This window comes from Phoca vitulina, unplaced genomic scaffold, assembly GCF_004348235.1.
Source record: "Phoca vitulina isolate PV1807 unplaced genomic scaffold, GSC_HSeal_1.0 scaffold9, whole genome shotgun sequence".
In the NCBI taxonomy this organism is placed as follows: Eukaryota; Metazoa; Chordata; class Mammalia; order Carnivora; family Phocidae; genus Phoca; species Phoca vitulina.
In genome coordinates, this window is record NW_022589712.1 from 17,228,496 (window position 1) to 17,255,912 (window position 27,417).

General features: G+C 41.3%; 1 protein-coding gene across 3 annotated transcripts in view; it reads right to left on the reverse strand.

The window, feature by feature from the left end:
* The window catches only part of UST (uronyl 2-sulfotransferase), a 326,823-nt gene that overhangs the window by 136,574 nt on the left and 162,832 nt on the right, over positions 1–27,417 (reverse strand). For all 3 annotated transcript variants that reach the window (XM_032407698.1, XM_032407696.1, XM_032407697.1), the window contains exons 3-4: positions 20,036–20,191; positions 8,166–8,245 (exon numbers count right to left, since the gene is read on the reverse strand). In XM_032407698.1, the coding sequence (XP_032263589.1) occupies positions 8,166–8,245; positions 20,036–20,191 (236 nt within the window). The remainder of the gene's footprint in view (positions 1–8,165; positions 8,246–20,035; positions 20,192–27,417) is intronic.

A 27,417-nucleotide genomic window follows, 5' to 3' on the forward strand; every position in this document is an offset into this window, starting at 1 on the left:
GCATCTGCATGAACACGGCAACCAACTAGCCTCAGAAGCCAGCTGTGCCAAGCTGGCTAGCCGCTATCATCCTGGATGGATCGTCCTCTTTTTAATTAAATTGAGTCTCCTGTCTATAATAAGCAGCAACTAAAGTAATAAAGCTAAGGATCAGGAAGACAAAGCATGCCTACCAGATGTGAATACAATTAAACCCCCAGCAACTGCATCATGCTTTAAAAAACCTCAACTCTACTTCAACTTCATGTGAAGAATGACCATCACTGCTAATTAGCAGAACTGCCCAATCGTGTGAATCAACGCACAGCTTCCCATGGTGAGAGAGTTCTCAAACTGGCCACAGCCATCTTCCCCCTAACACTGTGGACATGAGGACTCAGAAGGCTTCTTGAGCATGGGTGACTTGCTCCCAATTGCACGTTGTAGCCCAATGCAAGATTTGCAGAATAATTTTCCCAAACAGAAGTTCTAGATGGCTTAGGAAATTATTATTAAGTATCAGATAATATAATAGCCACTCTCGAAATTTTTAACTGTAGAGAGATGTCTGATATATATCTCCCTCTTTCCAGAAATCAACAGTAATAATGGTTTCAGGCTGCCAGCCCCAGTCTACGGCCATACCACCCTGAACGCACCCGATCTCGTCTGATCTTGGAAGCTAAGCAGGGTCGGGCCTGGTCAGTACTTGGAAGGGAGGCTGCCAGCCCCAGTCCTTTTTCTAGGACACAGAACTCCCTCCCAAACTGGCAAAATTGGGGTGGCATGTCAGTTATACAAAAGAGGCCAGCATATCACCCGTGTGTCCCGGGGAAACAAATTTCCCCCCTCATCCTACCCTCTCTCAAGGTCAATTTCTCCTCCTTCCACACTTCTTAGTTCTAGTCAGAATTTCTGGTCACCCTTAGAAGGTCTCTCAATCCCCTGAACCTACTACTGCTCCTTGTATGAGAGAGAAAAAGAGAGAGAGAGAGAGAATACTTTGCACCCCCACCCAATCTCACACAGCACAACACTCTGCCTTATGTTTTCAGCTCTGAAGAGAACATTTCCAGAGCCTCCAGGTGAAGCCCATCCTATTAAGCCAACCTGATAGTTGAGGAGTCTTTGGTACACCCAGCCAAAATTCCTAATCTTCCTTTATGCGCTTTTCCTTTTGTTTGATCCACTCAACATAAATAATTGGCTTCTCTTTATAGATTTTTTTTTTTAAACAACCTTAAGCCTTTTCAGCTTCAATTTTAATTCCTTTAAATTCTTTTGTGTGTGTGTCTTCTTGAAAATTCCTTTGGCAGTTGTCTTCAGACTTACTTCCTTTTATTTTTTAATCTGTACTTCTAATTTGGTCTTTATTAAACTCTAAACAATTGTGCTGACCACAATGAGGGTAGGTTCTGTGCTGTGCCTACAGAGTAGAGCACAGAAGTCAGGCCATATTTTCTTTTTCTCTTAACAACACACACTCTTGTCCTTTGGTCACCACAACAGCTACTATTTGAAGCTCTCTTTTAAGTCATCCTAAAATAGCAGGTATTTCCAATTTCTTTGACTTTTGTTCATACGTCCTATTTATCAACTCTTTAATCACCCCTGTGGGTCTCCTTCTGACCCTCTGCAAATTTATCATATTCTTTCTATTTTTGTTTTTTGAGAAGATGAAGATCCCAAGCAGGATGTAATTCTCTAGGAATAATAATGACATGGCTCTCATTTTTTTCTCATGCATTCCTAAATAATTCATTCTGAGGATTTTCTTCTATATCTGCCCCACACTGCTACTTAATCAATTAACCCACAACATTAGCTATTTCTCCAACAGCTATGAAAAGCATGTGGGTAAGAATTTTAGGTATACTTTCATCCAATTGCTGATGATATTCTGCCTAGAATATTACTGCATATAGTAAACAATAAACCTTATCACCAAAATTATTCTAGGGAATGAAGACAGTTTTCTAGGGCTGGAAACACTTTTCGAAAGTATGTCTTTTTTTTTTTAAATTATGGTAAAACATACATAAGATTTTTTAAGTGTACCATTCAGTGGTATTAAGTATATTCACACTGTTGTGCAACCCACACCACCATCCCTCCCCAGAACTTTCTCATCATCCCAAACCCAAGCTCTATATTCCCCTCCTCTTGGCCCCTGGCAATTTCCATTTTACTGAAAGTATATCTTTTCACCTCTGGCCTAAAAGTAGAGGTTCTCCTTGTGCTGTTACCTACAGGAAAAAATGACAAGTACCCCGTGGCTAGAGGGCCAGCTTTGATCCTTGTCAGGTGAGGGAGGAGACACTTTGAAGTGAGAGAAAAGCCATCATGGAGAAGGATGTGACTGGGGGGGCAGGGTGAAGAGCTGCCTGCAGGAGGAAGAAGGGAGGGATGCTTATTTACTGGTCCTTTGCTGGAATGGGGTGGAAGCACCTCCCTCTATCCTCACAACCCAAGACAGTGGTCACTTGGGTTGTTGGCCGCTCCCGGGATAGGGCCTCCCTTCACAAAACACAAGCAGAAGAGACTGAGCTTCCTCTGCTCCGTGGCGTGTCCTGAGGGAAGAAAGAGGAAGTATATGCTGATGGAAAGTGAGGACAAATGGGGTGAAGGGAGGGACAGCTGGGACACGGGGTTAAGGGCTCCTGCTGGGAGACAAGCTGACTCCACAAGGGGGAAGGTCGTTGGTGGTGTGCAGTGAGGCGGGCTCGGGGAAAGTCCAGATGATCCCAATCTTCATCGGGCCCACAAAGCAGGTGGGCTTCTGTGTCCACCGAGCAGCAGAATCCCCCCTTGGGGAAAGAGGAGACTGAGGGAGAGAGCACCATTTTCCCAGGACTGGTCCAGCAGCGTTTAAACAGCATAAAATCAAACTTCTGGGCGATGCTTAAGGAGGGAAAGAAAGTGTTCAACCACGGCTGATACCAATTTCTATCTTGATGCCCTCTTCAAAGTTGGAGACTTCTGTCACCACTACGAAAGATTTGCAGGGCACGGGGCTTAAAGTGGAAGGCCTTGCTCATGAGAATGTCAAGTCAACATCTAGAAGGAAGACGTGGAAGGCCGACGGGATTCTGGAATAGGTAAGACGGGATTTGTTTTGTTAAACGGTGCCATCAGAAGGCAGCCTCTCTCTGCCGGCGCCGGTAATGAAGGCCTCGCCTTAAGGGAAGAGAGGAAAGTGTCCAAAACGCCTCCCCCCGTCGCACATCGCACCCTGCCTGCTTCTCAGGTGATTGATTTATTTTTAAATGTTTTGCTTTTGCGAGTTTGTACTGTCGTTGGAACCACCATGGGAGATAAATGAGGACAAGCAGCAGAACGGAAGGCGGGTGAGCGAGTCAGGAACGAGGAACGCAGCCTGCCCTGGAAGGAGGCCTCTGAGGCTAGAGTTGGAAATTGCTGAGCGCACTGATCTGTCCTGTAATCCGCTTGGACGATTTTGACAGCACAGTGCTCTGACCCAGCCCTTCCCAGGGTCTTCCCTGCCAGACGCCAGGTGGGGGCTGAGGGGGCCCCTAGGCTGGAAAGTCACTGCCTCCTCTCCACCCTCCCAAAAACACTTCGCAAACAAACAAAAAGTGGGGGTGAGGGGAAGATAAATTGAATTGTCCGTCACAGTCTTTGCAGTGTGTGGATCTGGGACGCCCTTCAAGAGATTTCGTTGATGCTAAGAGGCTGAACTTTTTCAAAAATTGTAATTCTCTTGGTTAGCTCCGGGAACGGACACAGGAAAGCAGAGTACACAAATATTAAAAATCCTCCTAAAACATCACAACAAAGAGTAGCATCTTTTAGGCCATGGTCATTCTGACTCAATTCTCCAGGTAGTTCAGTTGGAAAACATTTGTCCGGCTCAAAGTTTTAAGCAGTTCAAAAGCCATGTGAAAAGAGCAGTTTCGCGGAAACACCCACAAATCCCAACCGGCCTGAAATTTCTGCTGGGTTCGGAGTTGCTTATCTCCTCTGGCAGGAAGCCTTCCCCGAAAGGACGACGAAAATACTGGTTTGGTGTGATCACTCTTGCTTTCTATGTTTGAGTTAATAAAACTGGATATGATGAAATGGTCTTTCTAGGTCTAAAATTAGGGAAAAGAAGGAACAGAGCAAGATGCCTAGATGATGAATAAATGAAGCAAGTCAGCTATCTAATCGCCAGGAGCTCACAGGATAGTATTTTGCATCAGTTAAAGTGTCTACATTTTGAGATAAGAATGCAGTACTTAATGGAAAAAAAGAAATAACGGGCAATTCGGTTTGGTACAATGCTGTTCGCTTCAGAAGTCCAGAACAGTTATGTGCACAGCTGTAGGGAGGGAGGTGAGACTTTCATTCTTATATTCTGCTCACCAGCAAGTGTCTTGCTGCATGTTAAGAATGTAAGGAAGATTAGAAATCAAATATCAACAAAGACTATTAAGTTACAGTATCAAGTCTTCTCTTAATAACCTCATTATCTTGAACCAAGTCAACCATATATATGGCTGTCAGCAATGATCAGGGTAGGTTTCTTAAGAGTAGCTTAATTATCTCTTTGCCTTACAATTCAAAATATAGAACTCCTTTCTAAAAGCACATTCTGATGTTGTGGTTTTTCTGTGAATTGTGTACTGGGAGCCTTCTTTACATACCCAGTTTGCCATTTACCCCTAAGGCCTTTTTCCCTTAAAGTTGTTCCCTGGAAAAAGAAAAGCTGGTGTTTTAACTTCCCATGTTCAGTGGGTTTAACACAGTCTTGTAAAGTAGTAAAGCTGGATTTGTCATTCTATTCATGCTCGCGGAGGTCTCCTACCTGAAGCCCCAGCCTCGTGCCTGGGGGCGGCAGGAGAGGATGAGATTGCTCCCGAAGGTAGCATGAGTTTTTTAAAGGAGAGAACTGCTCAGGCCAGTCTCTCCTTTTGCCTCCGCTTGAAACTCTTGACTGTCATCTTTTTTTGCTGTGCCCGCCCCTGGGCTCCTATCTACTGATTCCTTTCGATCCCTCTCTTTCTCGGGCTTTAGCTCATGCTGGTCCTTGTGCCACCAACGCCCTTCCCCTTTGTCTAAAGCTGGCCCGTCCCTCACATCCCAGCAGGAATGGCAACTGTTCTAGAAAGTCCTTCCACATTACCTCCTCCAGGGAGGGAGGGTCCTGCCTCCCACCTCCCCTGGGGGAGACCCCGTGACCCTTTCTCCTAAAGTCATCACACTTTGTTGCCATTCTTCTTTAATGGAAGGAGAGCGTACACTTCCCCAAAAGCAAACTTTTTTTTTTAAAGATTTTATTTATTTATTTAAGACAGAGAGAGAGAGAGAGAGAGAGAGAGAGAAAGAGAGAGAGAGAGCATACAAGCAGGGGGAGTGGCAGGCAGAGGGAGAAGCAGGCTCCCTGGGCTCGATTCCAGGACCCTGGCATCACGGCCTGAGCTGAAAGCAGCCGGTTAACTGACTGAGCCACCCAGGCGCCTCCAAGGAAAACATTTCTAGTTCATTGTGGAAGTCCCAGTCCTGGAGCAGCATATAGGAGATAAAGGGTCCTCAATACAAAAATGTGTTCATTGAACAAAATGGAATGGAGGAAGGAGAAATCAGCATGAGCTGGGCCCTGCTCTCAAGGTCATGGGGACACTGCAAAGCTACCCAGGGACAGACACTCAACGGTAGGCCCCAAATGAGGCTTCTACAGAAATGCTCCTGAATACCACTTTGCGATATTGTGCAGGTTGTCTTTAGGAAGTGGCAGAGAACTTCACAGACCTCTGCAAACTCCAGAGGTCTACAAAAGTAACTTTGTAGAAACTACAAAGGTAATTTTTCCATAGGGCTAAGCAGTTGTGAGAGACATAGAAATGTGTATCGTTTCTAATATACAATCAAATAGACGCACAACCTGGATAGAAAAAAAATCAAAAGTGATGCAGTAATTCCAGCTGAAAATTAATAGGAAAATATGAGAAAAAAGAAGATTATTGGGATATATCAGAGGAAAGGCTACTTACAACAATCTCTTTCATAAGGAAAATAGGCATATATGTTTCAATTTTGCTCTACTATAAATTGCTGTAATTTATTCAGAATGATCTATGTTGGTACACATTTTTTTTTTAAGTGTGCATGGTAGTCAATATATATCTGGACTTGTTTTATTTCAAATATAATTATTTCCCCTTAAAAAATAAATTCCACACTGCATATATGTAATATCCTCTGAAGGAAGCTGAAGGGCTTTCCTTCATTCATGTGTTTGGATCATCCCCACAAGGTAGGAGTGGGCAGGAATTGTCCCTATTTTATAGGTGGGAAAACAAGAGACCTCCCATCCCTGCCCAGAGGTGAAATTGCCAGCCCAGAGCCATGGTCAGTGGGAAGGTCTCATACACAGAGGTCCTGGCAGCCAGGCCAACACTATTTTCTGCAGATGTGGTGTCTTCTCAAAGGTACTTACCAATTTTTTTTCATGATTAAATTGATCAAAATTAAATAATTCTCAGACATGTATTTAATAGTGGAGGCCACAATAAGGTATGGTTGCCATGCTGTGCTCAGCTCTGCTGACCCAATTAAGGTACTGGCTCTGGCTTATCATTAGTTTTACACTGTCCTGAGTCAGTTATTAAAATTCATTGCATTGCAATTTGTTTTGGTTGTAAAAATTTGACCCATGAAGCAAGAAGAGTTAAATCATAAGGTTAGAGGATGTCAGGGGTGACGGAGAGGAAGCTCACAAGAAAAGCAAGGGTGAGGGGAGCCGTGCTTTGCTCTCTGCAAGTCGTAAAACCCAATGCCTGAAATAGCTGACAAGACTTTGTTATCTAGTTATGTCTAATTATATGTTCTTGGCCGGCTGGAAGCGAGAGGCAGGGCGCATACCCCAGACAATCCAGCAACAAGCCATTCCACAAATGGGGCTGGAAACACACTCAGGCTACTGAGTCACTGAGGATCATCTGCAGGTGTCCTATATGCTTATTCACCATCCAAGGGAACTCCGGTTATCAGGTAGGTGGGGAAATCTCAGGGGGAACTTGCTTTTAAAGATAAGGCGGCACCTTCTCTTTGCTGCTCCATAACTTGCTCTGCTGAATCTCTCTTTACACTTGATTTGCACTGGGCCTGGTGCACAGCAGGGAAGTCCTGTGAAGGCTAAAACCTCCCGCCAGCCCCTAGATATCCTGGGGCTGGGCAGCTGTGCCAGCTCTGAGCAGCTCAGGTGTGAATTCAGGAGCAGGGAACACTCAGGCGGAGCCCTGTCTTTCCCTGAGCACCAGCGTCCCTGGGTGCCTGGACCTCGAGGGTTGGAGGGCATTAGGCCAGCATTAGCTAGCAGGATCTCTGTTGCTCTCTTGCAGACTTGTGAGGTCCTGTTATCCCCACGGGAACTGTAGCAGTAAGGGAAGTGCCTGTCAGACGGAGGATGAGGGAGGCCCAGGGGTCCCGGGCTGTTCAGCAGATCTGCCCCTGGACCCAGTGCTCTGTCGAGCCCATACTGACTGTGAGCAGACTCGGGCCAGCCTGAAGAGAGGAGAGTGGATAGTGACAAGGGGACCTAGGCTAGAGGAGGAAAAGAATGCTCAGAACTGGAAGTTAGCAACTTAACAGATCAAGAGTCTAAAACCCTAAATTTGAAGATTTGCATTAGGATCAGAAGGCCCCTGCAGCTGAAGAAAAAACAGAGTTCTAAAATACCACATCAGCATCAATTGTGCAAGATTTAGAATAATCAAATGGAGTATGAAAAAGGTAGGCAGAGAGGCCAGTCCTAGCATTTTGGATCCTATAAAATACATGACTCCACAACTAAGTTATTCCCAGAGTCCTGTGTGGGTTCAAATTGTAGAAACACGTGCAATGAAATATTTCTGTTAAAATACCCATCTCTTGCCTCTTAGTTTGGTTCAATACCTACCCGATTTTTTCTTTAAAATGAAACTATCAGGTCAAATGGGTTTGCATCAAAATTATTTCAAGTTTTCAAAAGATTTAAGATTAGTACTTGAGAAAGAAATGAAGCTTCTGTCCAAATATTTCAAATCTGGATCCCTCCACAGCAAAAATAAACGGATTTAAAAAGTCTTTTCAGGGGCAATTACACTACCTTGAAAATGAAGGTAGATTTTAAAATAATTGTGCATTAGAAGGAGTTTAAGTACTAAAAAGAAATGAAAGAACCGTTAAGCTGGAAAATATCTTACCTTGAGAAGTTGAGGAAATGAACATGTCGAGTGAATAAATAGGGCTGTTCGGCAGTACTTATATTTTTAATCAGTTCCATCTATTAAAAAAAGTACAAAATTAGCATATATAGGATCTAATTTACCAAACTATACTAAGCTAAAGGTTATGTTCCCTACTCCTTTATCCTCACTATTACCTCTTGGACCAGGGCCAAAACAGCTGTGTTTGGTGCAGCATCTACAAACTTTACGGTAGGCTTTTTGCTGAATAAAACTGTTATCCAAATTTATAGTCCTGTATTTAATTTAGTTGATTGCTACCATGAAAACAATGTGACAGGTTAAGTCATTTTAACTGGAGAATTCAGCATCTGGCGGTACTGAAATGCAAGTAAAAAAAAAAAAAAAAAAAAGTCTTTATTCCCCTCCTTTAAAAGTCAAATCAAGACAAGAGATTAAACATTATTTTACATTTCTATAATGATATTACTGAGATCCACAGAAATGTTTGAAACTGGTTCTGCAGTGGGAAAAAAAGGAGGTAACATCTCATGATTTTCCCCTTTGATTACAAAAATGTACAAAGCAAATATTTTATAGGGAACACACAAATGCCCAAAACTTCTTGGGGTTCTGGTGGGTGGTCATCTGAAGTATTTATTTGCAGTTATCAGCAAGGCAAAGAGGAGTTTATATTTGTATAAACCAACGTTTATGGTCTTCTGGAACATGTCATGATACGGAAAATGTTTAGCGAAATCTGTTAGAAATTCCAAGCATTCTTACGACTCCCTGACTTCCTGAATTCCACTTTCCTTAGAGTTTCTAATTGGCCCCATCAATACTGACACACAGTGGAATTCTTTAAGAGCACATTGAAAATGGCCACTTTGGATGGACATCAGAAGTACAGCATCTCTTAGGAACTAGAAAACTGGAAACAAAGGCAGTCGCCCGTGTGTTAACCACAGCAGTAACAACAACGATAAAATCAGAGTCCGGAAATCCAGGACAGAAAACCCAGCTCTCCCTCATGTCCCACACAGGGCTGACAACACAGAAATGCTCAATAACTATTTGGTGGATGAATGAACTCCAACTAGGACCTTCATTACAGATTGTTACATTAGGACCTCAGTGTCTAAAGCCTTTAATTAGATATTCACGCTCACAATGATTGTTTAAAGAAATGAAATTGAATTTTAAAAGTCAATGACTTGGGGCTCATAACCCTGTGCTTTGTTAATCAGTGGCAGGCAGGGGTAAATAATGGTCTGCCTGTCCCCAGCCAGAGCATAAAAGGAAATTGAATCCTGCCTCTTTATCTGCTGTTGATCCTTTACGTAACCCGCCGCCCCCCTCCCAAGTATGTCCTAGTTGCTTTTGGCAATAGAACACCCTGCTTGGTCACACTGCAAATTTTGATTTCTGATGGATCTACCAACTAGAATTACAGATTTGGAAGCACAACCCAAGACATCTGAGGATGTCTGCTTAGAAACATAACTCTTTACTGTGTGTGTGTTTAATATAAAGACCACTTAATGCTTTAATCTCTAGATTATTTTTATTCAACTATGTCTCTGCACACATACGAGTAATATGAGAAAGCCCCCTGGTATTGTACAGGAAGGCTGGAAGAACAGGTCAGAAGAAAAACCGTTTCTTTCACATTTTCAACATTATATTACATTCTCTAAACACATGTCAATGTGTTAAATTGGATGGAAGAACAGTAGTAGTTAGATTTGGAGAACAGTGTCATAACTCATAAAGCTGTCTATTTCACAGGGAGAAATGGATTAGCAGTGACAGCGCATAACCCTTTCTCGACGTACCTTTAAACGTAGAAGGAAAGTACTAATGCTCATGTTTATTGCATTAGTACACTGAAGTCGGGGAGTATATCCATCTCTCATACCTTCCGTCGCTGCACACAAATAGTGAGGCCACTTACAAAGTACGGCTAGCACAGGTTAGGGGCATTCCGGTCAAGGTGTCCTTTGCCTGTCTTCACAAATACTAAGACTTTCCCCAGGTCTAGGGCAGGCAGTGGTCTTCTGTGCCCATGCTGCCCTTCCCCAGAGTTCCCTCCTGCCTCCCTAAGCCCACCCCCCATATTGCCAGCAGCCTGCCTTTCCTCTTGCCTGAGTCTGATCCACATGGGTGGCATCATAAGTGATGATGGCGCTACCTAAAATCATCTCAGAAACCATCTGTCCTCTTCCCAATCATGCAGGATTGCTGCTGGCCTTTATTATGTATTCCACTGCCTACATTCATTCCCCATTCACTCATTCAGCATTTATTGAGCACTTACTAGGCCCTGGAGATCAAAACATAAATAAGGTGAGAGGGAAGGCACAGAAAGACCAGACAGGGGAGTGTGTCCTAATGGTGTCCCCAAATCCACGACGGCCCAAACCACACTCTTGGTCCTCGTCCATCTTTAGTCCTCATCCAGCATACTCCATCTCTGGAGAGTGTGGTCCTGGTTAATGGTACTATCCATATTTTTACATTTGATCTGGGTTTTTCCTGACTTTTGTACTTAATCACTTGCTGAGTCATGTTGAGTCTACCTTTATTCTCACCCTCAACTGGTGTTCAAGATGTCCCGTGGCCAGCCAAACCAGACCTCTCTTTGTTTCTTCCTCACACTGTGTCCAAGCCTGACTATGTCCAAACTCAGGCCCAAGCTTCCTCTTAAATGGAATGTCCTTCCTCTTTTCTCTGCATGTCCAAACCCTAACCACCTTTACATCTCGCTAAAATGCCTGCCTCTTTCAAACCAGCCTTCCTGGATTTCCTTTCATTCAACATCCATTGATTTCCAACTCCATGTCAGGATGTGTATTACTTAGGGTCATGGTTATAGAGATAAAAGATTTGGCTCTTGCTCTCAGGAAGCTCAAGGTCTTGTGGGTGGGGTGGGCTGGCAGGCCAGCCTCATTATGCAGTAACCACCATGGGGTAGCATGCACAGGGGTGAGGGATCTCTCTCTGCCTGCAGATGGAGAGGTAGTGTTCCCCTGAGGAGTCGTTCCTGAGTGGCCTGCAGGGACCTGCAGGAATTACCAAGTGAAGAAAGGGACCCGCAGTGTTGCAGACAGAGTGGACAGGAGATGCAAAGGACAAAACCCGAAATGACCTGGATATTAAAATTGCCAGGAGTTCTGTGTGCTAGAGGTCAGGTGTGGGATCTGCCCACAGCAGGTATGACTAGAGAGGAAGGTAGGAGCTGGGTCACTGAGGGCCCTGGAGGTCATGTGAGGAACTTTGACATTTATGCTCTGGGCAATCCACAGTCAGAAAGGGCTTTTTTTTTTTTCTTTTTCCTTCCAGATCTGTGATCAGGGTGGAGAATGTGAAAAAGAAGAAGAAGAAGAAGAAGAAGAAAGGAAGGATTAGGAACAGTTTAGCTAGGAAGATGGAGCAATAATCCCCATAGGACATGATGGGGGCATGAACTAAAACAGTGCTTCCTGGTGTGGCCCCCAGACCAGCAACATCAGCAACAACTGGGGTAGCAACTTGTTAGAAATGCAAATTCTCAGATCCCACCCCAACCAATGGAATTAGAAGAAACTCTGGGGGTGGGGACCTATCAATCTGTATTTTAACAAGCCATCCAGGGGATTCTAAGGGACTGAGATGTGAGAACCACAGAAGGAAGTCACTGGAAGTGAAGACAGATGGGGAGGTTTAGCAGATGTTAATGAGAGAGGATCTTCTCAGCCCTGTGGCCAGGTGGCAGCAGAAGGGAAGGAGAGAGAGCGGTGGCGAGAGCTTCCCAGAGCCCTGGCGGTATCTGAACGCAGGCTAGTGCCCACTCATGGGGACAGGGAATGCTGGGCAAGAACTAGTCTGGCTGCAGAAGTGAGGCCATATAGGTTTGGTTTTGAACGTCTTTGGCTTGAAATCCTGTTGTCTTCTTTTATCTCCCACAGCGCTTCGAGAATCTTCTAGAATGTACACTTTTTACATTACACCATAGTTGAGTTTGTGCACTAGCTTTGAACCAGATTGTAAGCTCCTTGAGGGTTGAGGCTGGGCTCTAATTATTTCTCCAGAAAGCCTAGCACAGAACACATACCTCATAATTGCTTATGGTGTGAAGACACCCCATTCAGAAAGACTTTTGGAGTCAAGAAATGTTCACTGAAGACAGAATTCTCTCTCGGGCGATGAAGTTAGCCTTTTAGGGACAGACCTGTCCATTCATCACCCTGGTGTGACAACATTGGAGATGTAGCAACACTAAATGATCATTTCCTGAGTGGTTTCTGGGCTACACACTGGACCCAGAAGCTCTTTCTTCATATGCTGTCATTCATCCTCAAATGATTCCACAGGTTAAGTATTATTATCTACACTTTATAGATTAAGAAACTGAGGCACAGAAAGGCTACGGAGATTGCTTAAAGCCTCACTGGTAGAAAAGGGTGGAGTCAGGATTCAAACCCAAGTTGGTTTGACTCCAGAAATCCTGCTCCCTTTTGCTGAGCTGCAATCTCTTTACCGTCCCCGGGGTTTTTGATCTATACATAACCTCTTAAAATGGGAGGAAGAGGTTGGTTAGCAAAATAACTCCAGAGACTAAAGAGGGTTTATGGGGATATAAATTTTCTACCTTTCATGTGATGTACTGAAAAACTGAGAGAAAGTTACAGCAGGTGGAAAAGCATTAAAAAATAATAAAATATGAAAGCATTAAAATATCAGAGAGAATATATATATTTTTTTAAGTTCTAGGTGGGAAAACAGTATATTTTAACAAGAACGGGAATGAGTTTCAAATACTGGGGGAAAAAAGTGCTACGGAATGGAATGTATCTAAAGGAAGAAGTTAAACCACAGTGCAGCTGAGAATGAAAGTGAATTGAGGTTTAAAAAAAAAAGGTAAGAATCAAACAGAATTTATAATGCAGAGGATCGGTGAGGAAGGGATTTTTCATCTTTTGTTTTCCATCTAACTGGCTGGGATGGTAGAGCAGAAAACCTTTACCTGCAGTTCTACAAGCACAGCTAGTTAGTGAAAGACTTCGTTCCCAAGGTCTTTAAGAAAATGCTTGTCAGCAGTAATTGACAGAGTCCTGACCCCACCCTGGTCTGAATTCTCGAGTCCCTTGTGAGCAACTAGAGGCCCTATAATCTTGCAAAACATCTTAACGAAAGAAAAGACACGTTTTTAACACATCAAAGCCAAATAAGGAGTAGCTCAGAGGAGAACTCTGTGGCCTTTTAACCTCAGAGCCTGGGAAGATGGCTCCAGGCTCGGGTTACCTTTCCCTCTTCCTTCTGCCTGGGGGGAAGCCTTTCTAGTGCTAGACAGGATGGTCTTTCCACCTTCAGCTCAGGGCCACACATGCCTGCAATGAAGACAAAGTCCACCAGGGGGAGCAATGACACGAACAAGGCAAAGAGGCTGGGTCTGAAGAGTAGAGAAAATCAATCTCGCGGCTACAATTGGAAGGAGAGGAGAACACATTTTAATTTTTCGGGCCTTGTTCCTTCTTCGTCGTTTTACCTTTTCTTTCTACCAAGTTTCCATTTAGCGGACTCAGCTTTTGTCTACAGGAATCCAAGATAAGACCTTGTTTGCCGAGTTGGGTAAACTCATCCCTCCTGTGACCTGGCGATAGATTCTCTGCTAATCTTGGTGGTTTGATTCCGAGGTCTGGCTGGAGCAGCTCTGATTGATGCCTGTGGACACTGTCGCTACTACTTATAAAGTCAGGAAACTTGGAGGGTCATTCTGCAGAGACTTTTCCAGACGGGTCTCAAGCAAGGGAAACATTCCCGGGATAAATGTGCAGGTTCCCAAGGAGACACCACTCAATACTTCAGAGGAAACATGATGTCTTCAGAGGTTTGAGAGACTCTCAGGTGAAAAAGGAGTTTTTCTTGCTTAGTGGAGGGTTCACTTTAATAAAATAACAACTTTCTAATAATTAGAGGCTTTCATGCAATGCTTCTTCACTAGAATGGTGCATGAAGACCTCCTTAGGAATTTTTTTCCCCGCAAAGATACAAATACCAGGGCTCTACCCTTAAGAGTCTAACTCAGTATTTTGTAGTAGGACCAGGAAACATGTGTCATGAAAAAGTTCCCAAGAAGATTTTGATGCCTGTTGTGATTAAGAATGACTTATTTCATGGCTTCCCATGGCCCACTGAATAAAGATCCACCTCCTCAGCCTAGCATTCAGAGCTCTCCAGGATTTGACCCCAGTTCCCTTTCAAGTCTCATTCTCCCCTATTCTTCTTGAACACTTGCTCCTTCCCACAAAATGGGGTGGTAATAGCTTCCTAATAATGCTGACTAAAGGAGTAGAAGCAAGGTGCACAAACATCTAGTGTGCTGTCTGGGGCTCAATATACAGCGTTATTAGTAAGTCCTCAATAAATATTCACCAAAATGAATGAAGACACAATAGCAAGACCGGCTCCGGAAAGAAGCAAGTGAATCTTTGTTAGTAAACAGAGGCCAGATGTCCCTGCCGTAGGGAAACCTGGGAGGAGTCCCCATGGCCTCTAGACCGTCTCTAAATCCAACATGGTCTCTGTAGGTGCGTTTTCCATTTTGGAGTTGCAATGCTACGTTGTCACAGTCAGGCAAGGCAAAGGGAAGTTTCAAACACAGTGAAGCAATTCTGTTTTTGACCAAGAGGCGAAAGCAGGCTAGAGTGCACGGGCACAGGGGCTCGTCTCTTCCCTTTGAATACTTTTCAAGGTTTGGATAATTTGAATAGCTGTTGAAGAGAGTCAAAGCAGATGTGAAGTTTATAGTGAAAGAGTAGCCTTTCCTGGCATAACGGGCAGAAATGACAGAAGAGGCTGGTGCAGCATTTTCCAAGCTGGGAGTGGGAGTTCTGTGGGATGCACGTGACAGCCACAAGCTCTCAGCTTCCCCTGGCCAACGAAGATCGGGAAACTCTAGGGGAAAGCCGGTTCAATAGATTGCTAATTTGGTTTTTAATTGAAAGAATTCTCAGTCTTTAAAATGGGAGCAATTGATACAAATTTCCCAGAAAGCTAAGGGTAGCATTCCCTAAATTTATTTAACCATGGTATTTTCTTTAAAAAAATTTTTTTTTCCAGGGTCTCAGGGGATTAAGATTTTCAGGAACACACTTAAGGAAATGCTGATATGATAGTTTTTTTTTTTTTGTTTTGTTTTTTTTTTAAAGATTTTATTTATTTATTTGAGAGAGAGAGAGAGAGAGAGAGAGCACATGAGAGGGGGAGGGCCAGAGGGAGAAGCAGACTCCCCGCTGAGCGGGGAGCCCGATGCGGGACTCGATCCTGGGACTCCAGGATCATGACCTGAGCCGAAGGCAGTCGCTTAACCAACTGAGCCACCCAGGCGCCCTGATATGATAGTTTTGACAGGATTCCTAACCCTCTATGACATTTCATTAAAAAAAAATATGAAGTTTTCTGGACTCCACCCCAGAATCTCTAGGAGAAGGGCCATTGCAACTATATGTTTCAAAAGGCTCTGGTGGAGATTCTGCTCTGCAGCCAGAAGAATGGCTTTGGATTCAAGAAGACCTAGGTTCAAGTCCAAGCAGCACAGACATTCTATTAGATTTCATTTGGAAAGTGACTTAATCTGGTTGTCTTAATTTTCCCATCCACAAAATAAAGAATTATACCCACTCACTGGTTTGATTTTCAGTCCAAAAGAATGAAATGAAGTAATGAAGTAAAATAATTAGCATGTGGTAGGTGTCGTTTCCAATTTGCAATTCTCAGTAGCTCTGACATAAATAAAAATAGTAAAATTATTTGCTTTCTTGATCTCTTTGACGCCTATGCTAACAATTTCTGCCCCTTTCCCACAAGAGTGAAATAATTTTGAATCCTTTATATCCATGATGTTACTGTGGTGCACTTTGACTTTCACTGTACTCAGAACAATGATCTGAAAGAGCATCAGACCATTAACAAAGATGGTTACGAGTCTTTTGACGATCACACTCATGTCTTCTGGAAAATAGTTCCCTATCTTTCAAATTGCATATAATCTCCATTTTCTGATTTTCTAAGAGATCATCTAAACCAGCCCAAGAAACTGAAATCTGGTTTCAGAGTATAAATGAGATAATGTCATCATGGGCTTGCATCCTGTGCCCCGAAAAGGTCCAGCATTTGGCCAGCAGCAGGTGTCCACGCTCTTCTGTTGAGGTAGAGTTTTAAAAATATAAACTTCAATGGTCTTTCTGTTTCTTTAAGGGCAGATGTAATGGGATTTTTATTGGCATTGTAACATTTGGTGTTTTTGTGCTCCCTTTCCTTTATAATAATCCCTTCAGTGTCTTATTCCATTAAATAGACTTAGTTAAACTTAGTACTCTGCGTGCACGTGTGTGTGTGTGTGTGTGTGTGTGTGTGATGACCGCTATCCTCCAGGGAAAAATGTATGCACAAATTTGACTCTGGCCCAGAGAAATGCCTTTGTGTATGAATGGAATGGTATAGATAATTCCAGTCTTATGAGTGGATATTATTCCAAAGTTCATTTGTTAACTAAGTCAGTAGTTGGGAACTTGGAGCACATTTTCTCATAAAAGAAATGTTCTACATGGTGGAGAGAGACCGGGCCAGCCCACAAGGCCTGTTTAACTCATGCTGCACCTGAAGTGAGATTGTTATTAGCTCTGGGGAACAGTGTTTCCATGGGAACATGTTGTCAGAGCTCCCCAGCTTAAAGGTTGAGAACCACTGACTGTAAAATGTTAACTCACCTCCGAAATCACATCTTCCTTTTTCCTTTAATAAATTACCAAGCAGAGGAGCTTTTCTTACTGCAAATTATTTCTTGAATATATTAGGTTAAAGTAATATTTTTTTCTCTGTTGTTTTATGCATTCTGTAACTTGAGCATAAGGGATGCACATAACACGGGAAAGAGTTCCTTCAAGCATTCTCGAGCTTCTTGAAACTTGGGTTCTTGTCACTTCTTGGCTCTCTCTGCATGTTGCACCAATCAGCTAGCCACAGAGAAGCGGCTGTCACTTGCTACGTTTGTTATCACAGCCAAATTGTTTGTTTTTTCCTACCTTATCATTCCCTGCAGTTTTTAAGACTTGCCTTGTAATTTAATAGGAATCTGGAATCATGAAGTAATGCAATATATTCTAGGTCACACTGACCACAGGAATCAGAAGTGTTTCAACTACACCATACACAGATTATCCTAGAAGTTGTATAAATATATCACAGAATCACAGGGCTGGAAAGAACCTTAAAAGATTGTCTAGTCTGTTCCCTGGCTTCCAGACAAGCCAATCATTCCAAACAGATGAGAGCTAACCTCTCTTTTAGAAGAGGAGGAAGACTTTGTCTTTAACCCTTTCTGGATTTAACAATGTATATACCATTAGTAAATTATTGTTATTTTTAAATCTAACATGCTTCTCTTGACAGTTACAACTCTTTTTCACTTTCTGACGTTTGCTTCTCATAGGAAACAAAGTAGGTGCAAAGCCCCAGTTTAAACACCATATTTTGTCCTTTCTCTTCTAGGGCATTCCTGAACATCGCAGTGTCTCATACTGTGGTTACCTTCATCCTGTTCTCTCTGGGTTGTTTGTACCCTTTCAGCAGTGGGCACTAAAATCAAGCTGCAGTGTCTTATGAGACATCTGAGAAGTGGGCATAGTTTCCATGTATAGGAATATTTAAATATAATCTGATACACAGACCCAAAGACCTAGACTCCAAGGAAAACCAAATTTAATAATTGTAATAAAATTGCAATAACATAGGCTAATTATTTATAGTCACTTTCTTTCAGGCAGTGACAAGGGCATAACCAGCCTGACAGAATGAGCTTTTCGGTCAGCTAAGGAAATGAAAGAGAACCTAGTCCTATTCAAGTTATTCATAAAATGTGATGTCCTTAAATGTCACCAAGTGTAATTTTTCTTTCTTTTTTTTTTTTTTTTTTAAGATTTTCTTTATTTATTTAATTGCCAGAAAGAGAGACAGCAAGAGAGGGAACACAAGCAGGGGGAGTGGGAAAGGGAGAAGCAGGCTTCCCGTGGAGCAGGGAGCCCGATGTGGGGCTCGATCCCAGGACCCTGGGATCATGACCCAAGCCGAAGGCAGTTGCTTAACCAACTGAGCCACCCAAGAGCCCCAACAAGTGTAATTTTTCTATTGAGAGCCTACTACACAACCTATAAGGGCTGATTTCAAAATATTTTTTGTTGATTGGAAATGACTATTCAAACTTGATACTCAGAGAGCCCTTAATGGAAGTTGTCAAAGGAAGGGGCTTTTTGATCTCTACCCTGGAAGACACGGAACATTCTGGCTTTACAGTGAGTATGACTAGTTATGTTACTGTCTTAAAAGCGTCTTACTATCCCCCAAGATAAAAGAGAAAGACAGGCTATCGTAAATTGATAATGAGATTCCTTCTGTTTGGGAGGTTTTGAATGCCTCAAAGGTGAGGATTATGTCAGAAAGAAGTGGACATGGGTAAAAATTTCCCTAACTATGGTTTCAATCTGATAGTAAACCTCGTGCCTTGTTTATTCCCCAAATTTCTATACTCATTGGGTGGTGTGGTGGTTAATTTTATGTGTCAGCTTGAGTATCAAGCGGTACCTAGATTAAATAATATTTCTGGGTATGTCTGTGAGTGTGTTTCCAGATGAGATTGGCATTTGAATCAGTGGACTTAGTAAAGCAGACCATCCTACCCAGTGTGGGTGGGCATCGTCCAATCCCTTGAAGTCCTGAATAGAAACATATGCAGAGGAAGAAGGAATTCTCCCCTTTTTTCCTGCCTCACTGATTAAGCTGGGATATCACATCTTACCTTCTCCTCCCCTTGCATTGGGATTTACATCATTGACTGCCCTGGCTCTCACGCCTTCATATTTGGACTGACTGAATTACACCAGTGGCTTTCTTGGGTCTCCAGCTGGTCGATGGCAGACTGTGGGACTTACTGGCCTCCATTATTGCATGAGCCAACTCCTCATAATAACTCCCTTTTTATCTATCTACTTTATCTATCTATCATCTATCTATTGATATAGGTATCTCCATCCTACTGGTTCTGTTGTCTGAAGAACTCTGACTTATGCTGGTGGCTATCCATTCTAAGTATCTAAGGGGACAAAAGCATCTTGTTAAGACCAAGCTAACAAACCTGACCCTGTAAAATAACCGTGAGAGCCCTGAGCCTAACTTTTGTACATGAGCAAAGGACCTCAATGGAGACTGTTGACCCTGCTTTTGTAGACGCTTACAGAGTAAAATTTGTCTTCATAGCTTCCTGGCAGACGACAGCACCCCGAGCCCACTGCCAGCATGTTTACTGGTATGGCTCGGCCACACTGAGGCAGAATTCTTCCTGGGAAATGGGGTAATTCAAGACCCCCTGAGCTCACCCGTAGCAAGAAGCTCATGCTCCTATCAACCAATCAGATTCCTGGCCCAGAGAGAACTTTCTCTTTATTATAACCACAAAGACTTAGGGCAATTGTGGAAAAAAAAGCAGAAAAAGAAATATTAAAATAGTTTTCTTATTTTCGTTGTCAGGACATCAGCCTTATTTGTAGCTCAGTGGTGTAATTATTTAAGAATCATGCACTGTTAATTTTAGCTAAATAGACAATGATGAATGCACCCCGTCCTTCATCCATCTTAATAAACGTATCCCTTCAGGGAAACTCCCTGTCTAAAGACTTCCTTCAGAACCTTTAACTTAAATTTCCTTCCATACTCTGGCAAAAATACAGTATGACATTGCAACTCCGGGATTCATTTGTTAGGTGTTTGAGGGGTGTCTTGTAAGACACCCACTAATTACACAAATGAATTGACACAAAAGTACAATCTAACCATGGGCAAAGACAACTTACTTGTTCATTTTTAGTAAGCCTGGTTTTGTTGTGAATGTCTGACGTGACCAAATTGAATCCGTGCTTTTCCGACAAGATTCTCAGAAGCAAGACCACAGTACGACTCCCACACTTGCCTACTCTGTTGTACACCACCTGGCTGGGGAAAGGTAGCACCTGGGAAAGAACGAGAGAGCAAATATGAGACTTTGGGTTAGAGTAACTGGGATTCTTCCCTCAACTTCAGAACAATAAATGTCTAATCAGTCTAAATGAGAAGGGTCCATGACAAGTCAATGGGAGAACAGAAGCAATGAACTCATGTTCTACTTTCATAATTTAACTTGAGAGAAATCCTGGACTCGTTATCCCTCTCTCTCTGCACTTAAAACTGGTAAAATTTCAGGTCAACCATGAGACTAATTATGAAGCTGCTTTTGTTTCTTCTTAGGAACAAAATATATAAATATGTGCTTTGATGACAATATGCTTTTGCAAGTTATATTATGCTTTATTAGAACTCAGTTTGTAGAGTGGTCACAGAAAAAATATAGTAACTAAAAATTGAGACATAAATAAAAACTCACAATAAAACTCACCCTTTTACAGTGTACAATTCAGTGGTTTTAATGTATTCACAAAGTTGTGCAACCATCACCTCTATCTAATTGCAGAACATTTTCATTACCCCTGAAAGAAACTTGATACCCATTAGCACTCACTTTTCATTTCCCTCACTACGTTGGTCCCATGAAACCACTTATCTACTTTCTGTCTCTATGGTTTTCGCCTATAGCATTCCGGACATCTCTTATAAATAATATCATATAATATGTGACCTTTTGTGTCTGGCTTCTTTCAGTTAGCATAATGTGTTCAAGATTCATCCATATTGTAGTATGAATCCGTACTTCACTACTTTATATAGCCGAATAATATCACATTGTATGGATATACCATATTTTGTTTATACATTCATGAGTTGATGGACATTTGGATTGTTTCCAATTTTTGGCTACTCTGAATAATGCTGCAATGAACATTTGTGTATAAGTTTTTGTGTGGACATATGTTTTTGAAACACCTTGTATATATCCTAGGAGTGGAAGTGCTGGATCATATGGTAATTCTGTTTAATTTTTTGAAGAACTGCCAAACTGTTTTCAATGCAGCTGCACCATTTTATATTTCCACCAGCAATTCATGAGAGTTCCAATTTCTCCACATCCTTGCCAACACTTGTTATTGCCCGTTTTTTTTATAGCCATCCTAATGGATGTGAAGTGGTATCTCATTGTTTTGATTTGCATTTCCCTGATGACTAATGATGTTGAGCATATTTCATGTACTTATTGGACATTTGTATATTTTTTTTGGAGAAATGTCTGTTCAAATCTTTTGCCCATTTTAAAACTGGATTATTTGTCTCTTTATTATTGAGTTTTAAAAGTGCTGTATTTATTCTGGATTTGTGAATATATGATCTGCAAATATTTTTTCCCATTCTACACATTTTCTTTTCATTTTCTTGACTGTGTCCTTTGAAGTACAAAAGTGTTTAATTTTGATGAAGTTTAATTTATCTAATTTTTCTTCAGTGTGTTATGTTTTTGGTATTACATCTAAGAAACCATTGCCTAACCCATGAGTGTTTTCTCCTAAGAGTTTTATAGTTTTAGTGGAAACATTTAGGTCTGATTCATTTTCAGTTAATTTTGTGTATGATGTGAGCTAGTGATCTAACTTCATTCTTTTGCATGTGAATAACCATTTGTCCTAGCACCATTTATTGAAGACTATTCTTACTCCATTTAATTGTTTGGCACCCTGTTGAAAATCCACTAACCATACATGTATGAGTTTATTTCTCTCAATTCTACCCTACTGAGCTATGTGTTTATTCTTATGCCAGTACCACAGAGTCTTGATTACTTGTGTTTTGTTGTAAGTTTTGAAATTGAAAAGGGTGAATTTCTCCAAACTTTGTTCCTTTTCAAGATTGTTTTGGCTATTCTGGATCCCTTGCATCCCATATGAATTTTAGAACCAGCCTGTCAATTTCTGTAAAAAAAAGGCAGTTGAAATTTGGATAGGGATTGTGCTGAAACTGTAGATCAATCTGGGGACTAGTGCTATCTTAATAATGTTAAGTTTTCTAATCCATGAACATGGGATGTCTTTCCACTTATTTAGGTCTCATTTCATTTGTTTCATGATTTTTTGTAGTTTTCAGTATACAAGCCTCACTCCTTTTACTCTTTTTGATGCTATTTTAAATGGAATTGTTCTCTTAATTTCATTTTTGGATTGATTGTTCACTGATAGAAACAGTTTATTTTTGTATATTGATCCTGTGTTCTTCAGTCTTGCTGAACTCATTTATTAGCTCTTAATAGCTTTTTTGTGTGGATTCTTTAGGAACTTCTATATACAAGATCATGTCATCTGCAGAGATAGTTTTACTTCTTCCTTCCCAATATGGATGCCCTTTCTTTCTTTTTCTTTTCTAATTGTCCGGTTTATAATGATTTTGATAGACTAAGAAGCCATTATGAAAAGCATCTGATTAAATATTTATATCCCCAATAAAGAAAATATTTCCATCTTGAATGCTTAGAACTGAGTAACAATTGACAAAAGACCATCAAGAGTCCTTCATTCAGAACATACCCTATAACAGAAGGCCATAAAAAGGCCCAAAGCTATAGCACAATATAAACATAAATATACCCCTAACTTGCCTACTGTATGTAATATGAATTTTGCCTTTGTAATTACAGGTTTACTTATTTTTCTGAAATATTTTATATGCAAAGTAGCATTTCATAAATTTGGAACTTAAAGGCTACTTGCCATTGGAGTCAAACATATCTGTATCACTCACTTAGCAATATATCATGTACCATTTTGATATAATTTTCCAGTATATATATATATATATTTTTAATGAGCAATACGTTGGTTTTTTTTAGGACCAGTCAGTATCTTCTATTGTGTGTCCTCATACTGCCTAGAACATGCCATATACATATATATAGGGCCTCAACAAACATCGATTGGTTGGCTGCAATGAGGGATTTAATGTGATGTTTAACAGTAATTAACACAATGATTCTGCTAAAATGTAAGACCAGGAGAATCTTCAAATACAGCTGATCTTTCTAACCGAATGGTAATAAAAGACATAAAACAGGTAAAAAGATAATCATTATAATAGGTCATTTTACTTCTGGTCTTATCAGTGAGTACCCAAAAAGTGTCATCACTGGCAACAGCTGCAGAAGTTCAGATATTCAGATAAATCATATATGGTCTTCCTCATGAGGTTATGATCCAGGGAGGTTGAAATATAATAGGATAAACAGTGTTTGTAAGTTGGACTTTCCATAATAACCAGGCTGGGGGATAGACTATAATTGTAACAGAGCTGCCAATATAAACACAAATTTTCATTTCTTTGAAGAAATAAACTGCTTAAGAATTGGGATGAATGCATTTTTCCTTGTCTTCTAACACAGCATAGTACAGCAAGGGAGAGTTGTTTGTTACAATTGAATTGCTGACCAAGAAGATGTGAGTTACCACATATGCAAGTGCTTTATTCCAAGAGTACAGGTGTATCTTAGAAGATTTAAATGAAGAACTGAGGCACTTAGTTACAAACCTTCAGTGAAAACACTTAATGTCTCCTGAAATTTTTGAGTAATTAACACAATAGCAGGCTTTTCATCTATTTCCTTTTGCTCATAACTAAAGATACTATCTACCTTTCGGTGGTTAGTTAGTTCAAAAAAAAATGTTCATGGGGCGCCAATCAGTTAAGCATCTGCCTTCAGCTCAGGTCATGATCTCAGGATCCTGGGATCGAACCCCAAGTTGGGCTCCCTGCTCAGCGGGGAGTCTGCTTCTCCCTCTCCCTCTAACCCTCCCCCCTGCTCATGCTAGCTCTCTCTCTCAAATTAATAAATTCAAAAAAATCTTAAAAAAATGTTCATTCCAATTCTTTCATTAGTCTTGCGGGAGGCTACCAAATAACAGTATTAAGTATTTGTTATTTAAGAAGAACACTTTTGTCATGACAAGAAAAAAATGTTTTAACTATGTATGGTGACAGATTTAACTACACTTACTGCGGTGATCATTTTGCAATGTATACAGATATCAAATCATTATGCTGTATACCTGAAACTAATATAATATTATATGTCAATCAGACCTTGGTTTTAAAAAAAAAAAGAACACTTACATAAAACCAAAAATCCTTGCATTATTCCCGCAACTGTATCTACAATAACATTTGAAAAGAAAAGAGAGCTTAACATCCCCACTGTGACTATTTTTACCATTTCTTCAAACACCAATACACAGCTACAGGGAATGAAAATCGAGCTAGAAAATGTGTTTTTGGATGAAGCTGGAATCAGTCTGGTGATTGTTAAAGACACAACATATACCATCACAAACATAAACCTTTCTCAAAGTTAGGATGGGGCTTTTAAATCATTTTCTAAAAGTACCTATGTAATTCTCTGGAAACTGGCAAACTTAGGCAGGCTAAATCAATGTGTTGATGTTGGATAAGGTGTTAAAATTAGCAACAGCAACAAGTTGATTCATCTCCGCTTTGGTAGAGCTATAGATCAGCTGCTGAAGGTCTGCTTTAAAAATCATTGTCGGTTTTTATTTGAAGTGTTCTTTCTGGAAAAGAGGGGGAAAAAGGAACTGATTTTTATGAAAGGCTGACCTTGACCCTGTCCTAGGCTCTGTGCCATGTAAAAGTTTTTAATCCTTGTTACCAATACTGATTTGAATAGGGTGTCTTCCTTCTAGCTGTGCATTTCTCTAGGAGGTTAAATTATCAAATAATTTAAGCATCATTAATTGCACCTAAGTGACTCCCCCGTGGGCCCCCCTCTTCTCCATAGACGACAGACTCACAGAACAACAGAGTTTGAGGTCTAGAACAATTTAGAATAATCCACCCACTCCAATCCCCTCCCCACCCCAGCACTATTACTCTCTATCACCCTCACTCCCAGCCCAATTGTGTTTGGCTTGGCTAGAGTTTTCTCCTATGTTGTGTTTTCATCCTCTCGAGTACCCTGTGAGGGAGATATCATGACTATTTTTAGGTGAACAAACCAAGGCTCAGAGAGATCATTTGGCATTTTCAAGGTCGAAAAGTGGCACATAACAACTAAAACCCAGCTCACAGCTCTCCTGACCCCTAAGACGATACTCTGATATAACATCAAATGGTGAAAATAATTTTTAGTGTGACTTCTGTGAGAGAGACTATTTCCTCTTTTATGTCTTGAATGTGTCCAACTCCATTAAATGTTATTTTGTCAACAGTCAATGATCACAACCAGTAAAACTGGCCATTACTCATTCATCACCCAAGTCTCCGGAATGTTCAGGTGGAACAGATAGGAGTCAGGTAGGCTCTTTCTCCTTGAGAGGACACGTTTTAGAAGCTAACGTAATCCCAGAACATCAAAGCAGCTAATGGGTGAAGGAGAGCAAAAAAAATGCAGTTTCCCCTTCACTCTTTCCCCCAGTCTACTGTAGGCAATCACAGAGCCTTGGATACTGTGAACCACTTCCACCAGGAAAGGGAAAACCAGGAAGCAATAAGTCATAGTAAAACATACATGAAATCCTAAATACACTTGAAATGTCTATCAAGACAAGCAAATGCCTTCAAATGATAAGCTTAATGAATTTAAATGCCTCTTAAGGTCAACCTCAACATCCCTGTTCTTTTTTCAACAGATTTTTGACAACTGTCAGGAGAAAACTATATCCCAACTGTAAGTGCATACAAATTTTGAACACTTACTCTTTCTTTGGATGCCCTATAAAGAAGTACACACTAAAAGTCGTCATCCTCCCCCACTCCCCAAATGATTCTTCATTCTTGGCAACTATGGTTATATGAATGTTATGTCTGTGGTTTCTATTTTATGGCCAATTTGTAAAAGTGAAGGGAGCTCCAAAATAGTTCACTCTATGAATTATATATTTTTATGTTGCCTGCCTTGTAAGTTCTGCAAATGCCACAAATCCCCAGGGGCTGACAGGCTTGTGTGGAACATGCCAAATAAACAGAAGTCTTTCCAAAATCCTGAGCACAACAGTAACTACCACCAGATGACATCCACAATTTCAATCGCTTGTCCCTGGTTTGCACTGGGAAGGGGGATAAAGAAGACTTTCTAGGTAAAAAGCAAGCTTGGTCTGGACCAAGACTTTTACCGCCTATGATTACAGGACTCTCTGGGGAGTGGTCTTTTTGGAAGAATTAACATCAATCCTGCTTTTTAAGTCTTTGCAAAATGACATTTAATATGGTATGTTATAAGCTGTGATTCCCAAATGGCTGTATATATGAATTACCTGTGGAACTTTAAAACTACAGATTTCTGGGCCCCACTCTAAGACTAACTGAAACAGTCTGGGATGAGGGTCAGAAATCCGGCTCTAAAATGCTCCCAGGAGCCTCTGCTACCACTAAGGGGCCAAGGTGAGGGAGAGGGTTGCCTGCGTGAATGTTGGAGGGGAGTTGCGTGAAAGCATGTCCTGTCTTTCTTGGGTCTCCCTGGAGTGCCGATGGCCTCCAACCCAGAGTTAAAAGTCATGATTAGGGGTTCCTGGGTGGCTCGGTTGGGTGATTGCCTTCGGCTCAGGTCATGATCCTGGAGTCCCGGGATCGAGTCCCGCATTGGGCTCCCTGCTCAGCGGGGAGTCTGCTTCTCCCTCTGACCCTCCCCCCTCTTGTGCTCTCTCTATCTCATTCTCTCTCTCAAATAAATAAATAAAGTCTTTAAAAAAAAAAAAAGTCATGATTGGCCTGACAAATACTCTCCCACTACAGTAATGCCTACTCACCAGGATGGTTAGAGAGCAGGTGTGCTGGTTAACTGAATGCGTAGGTTAACTGAAATGTATACTAAACATCTTCAAAGCATTCAACCTAACTTGGTACTAATATTATGTTGAAGATGAAATGGCTTTCTTTGAGGAACAAAACCTCACCTTGTGATCTTACAGCCCCTCTCTCCCATGGTTACTCATACCAATGTGGGGACACTCAGGGACACTGCTGCTCCTCACTGTCCTTAGGATTTTGAGCAGCAGTTCAAAGCCATTTGGTGGGTCCTCATTTTAAAGTTTCCTAGGACACTGTGGTGCTAGGAGTCAGCAATGTCACACCTTCCTCATCCATAAAAGTGGAGGGTTGGGTTGGAAGCCAATAAGTGATCCTCTCTTCTTAAACTGCTATTCACTTTAACCTAGATTGCTATTAAGATATAACCTGGAAATGCCTTAAAAGTTAAAACTAGATTTTAATACTTTTCCTTGTCAAATATATTCATAAAAGAAATAGGAGGAAAAAATTT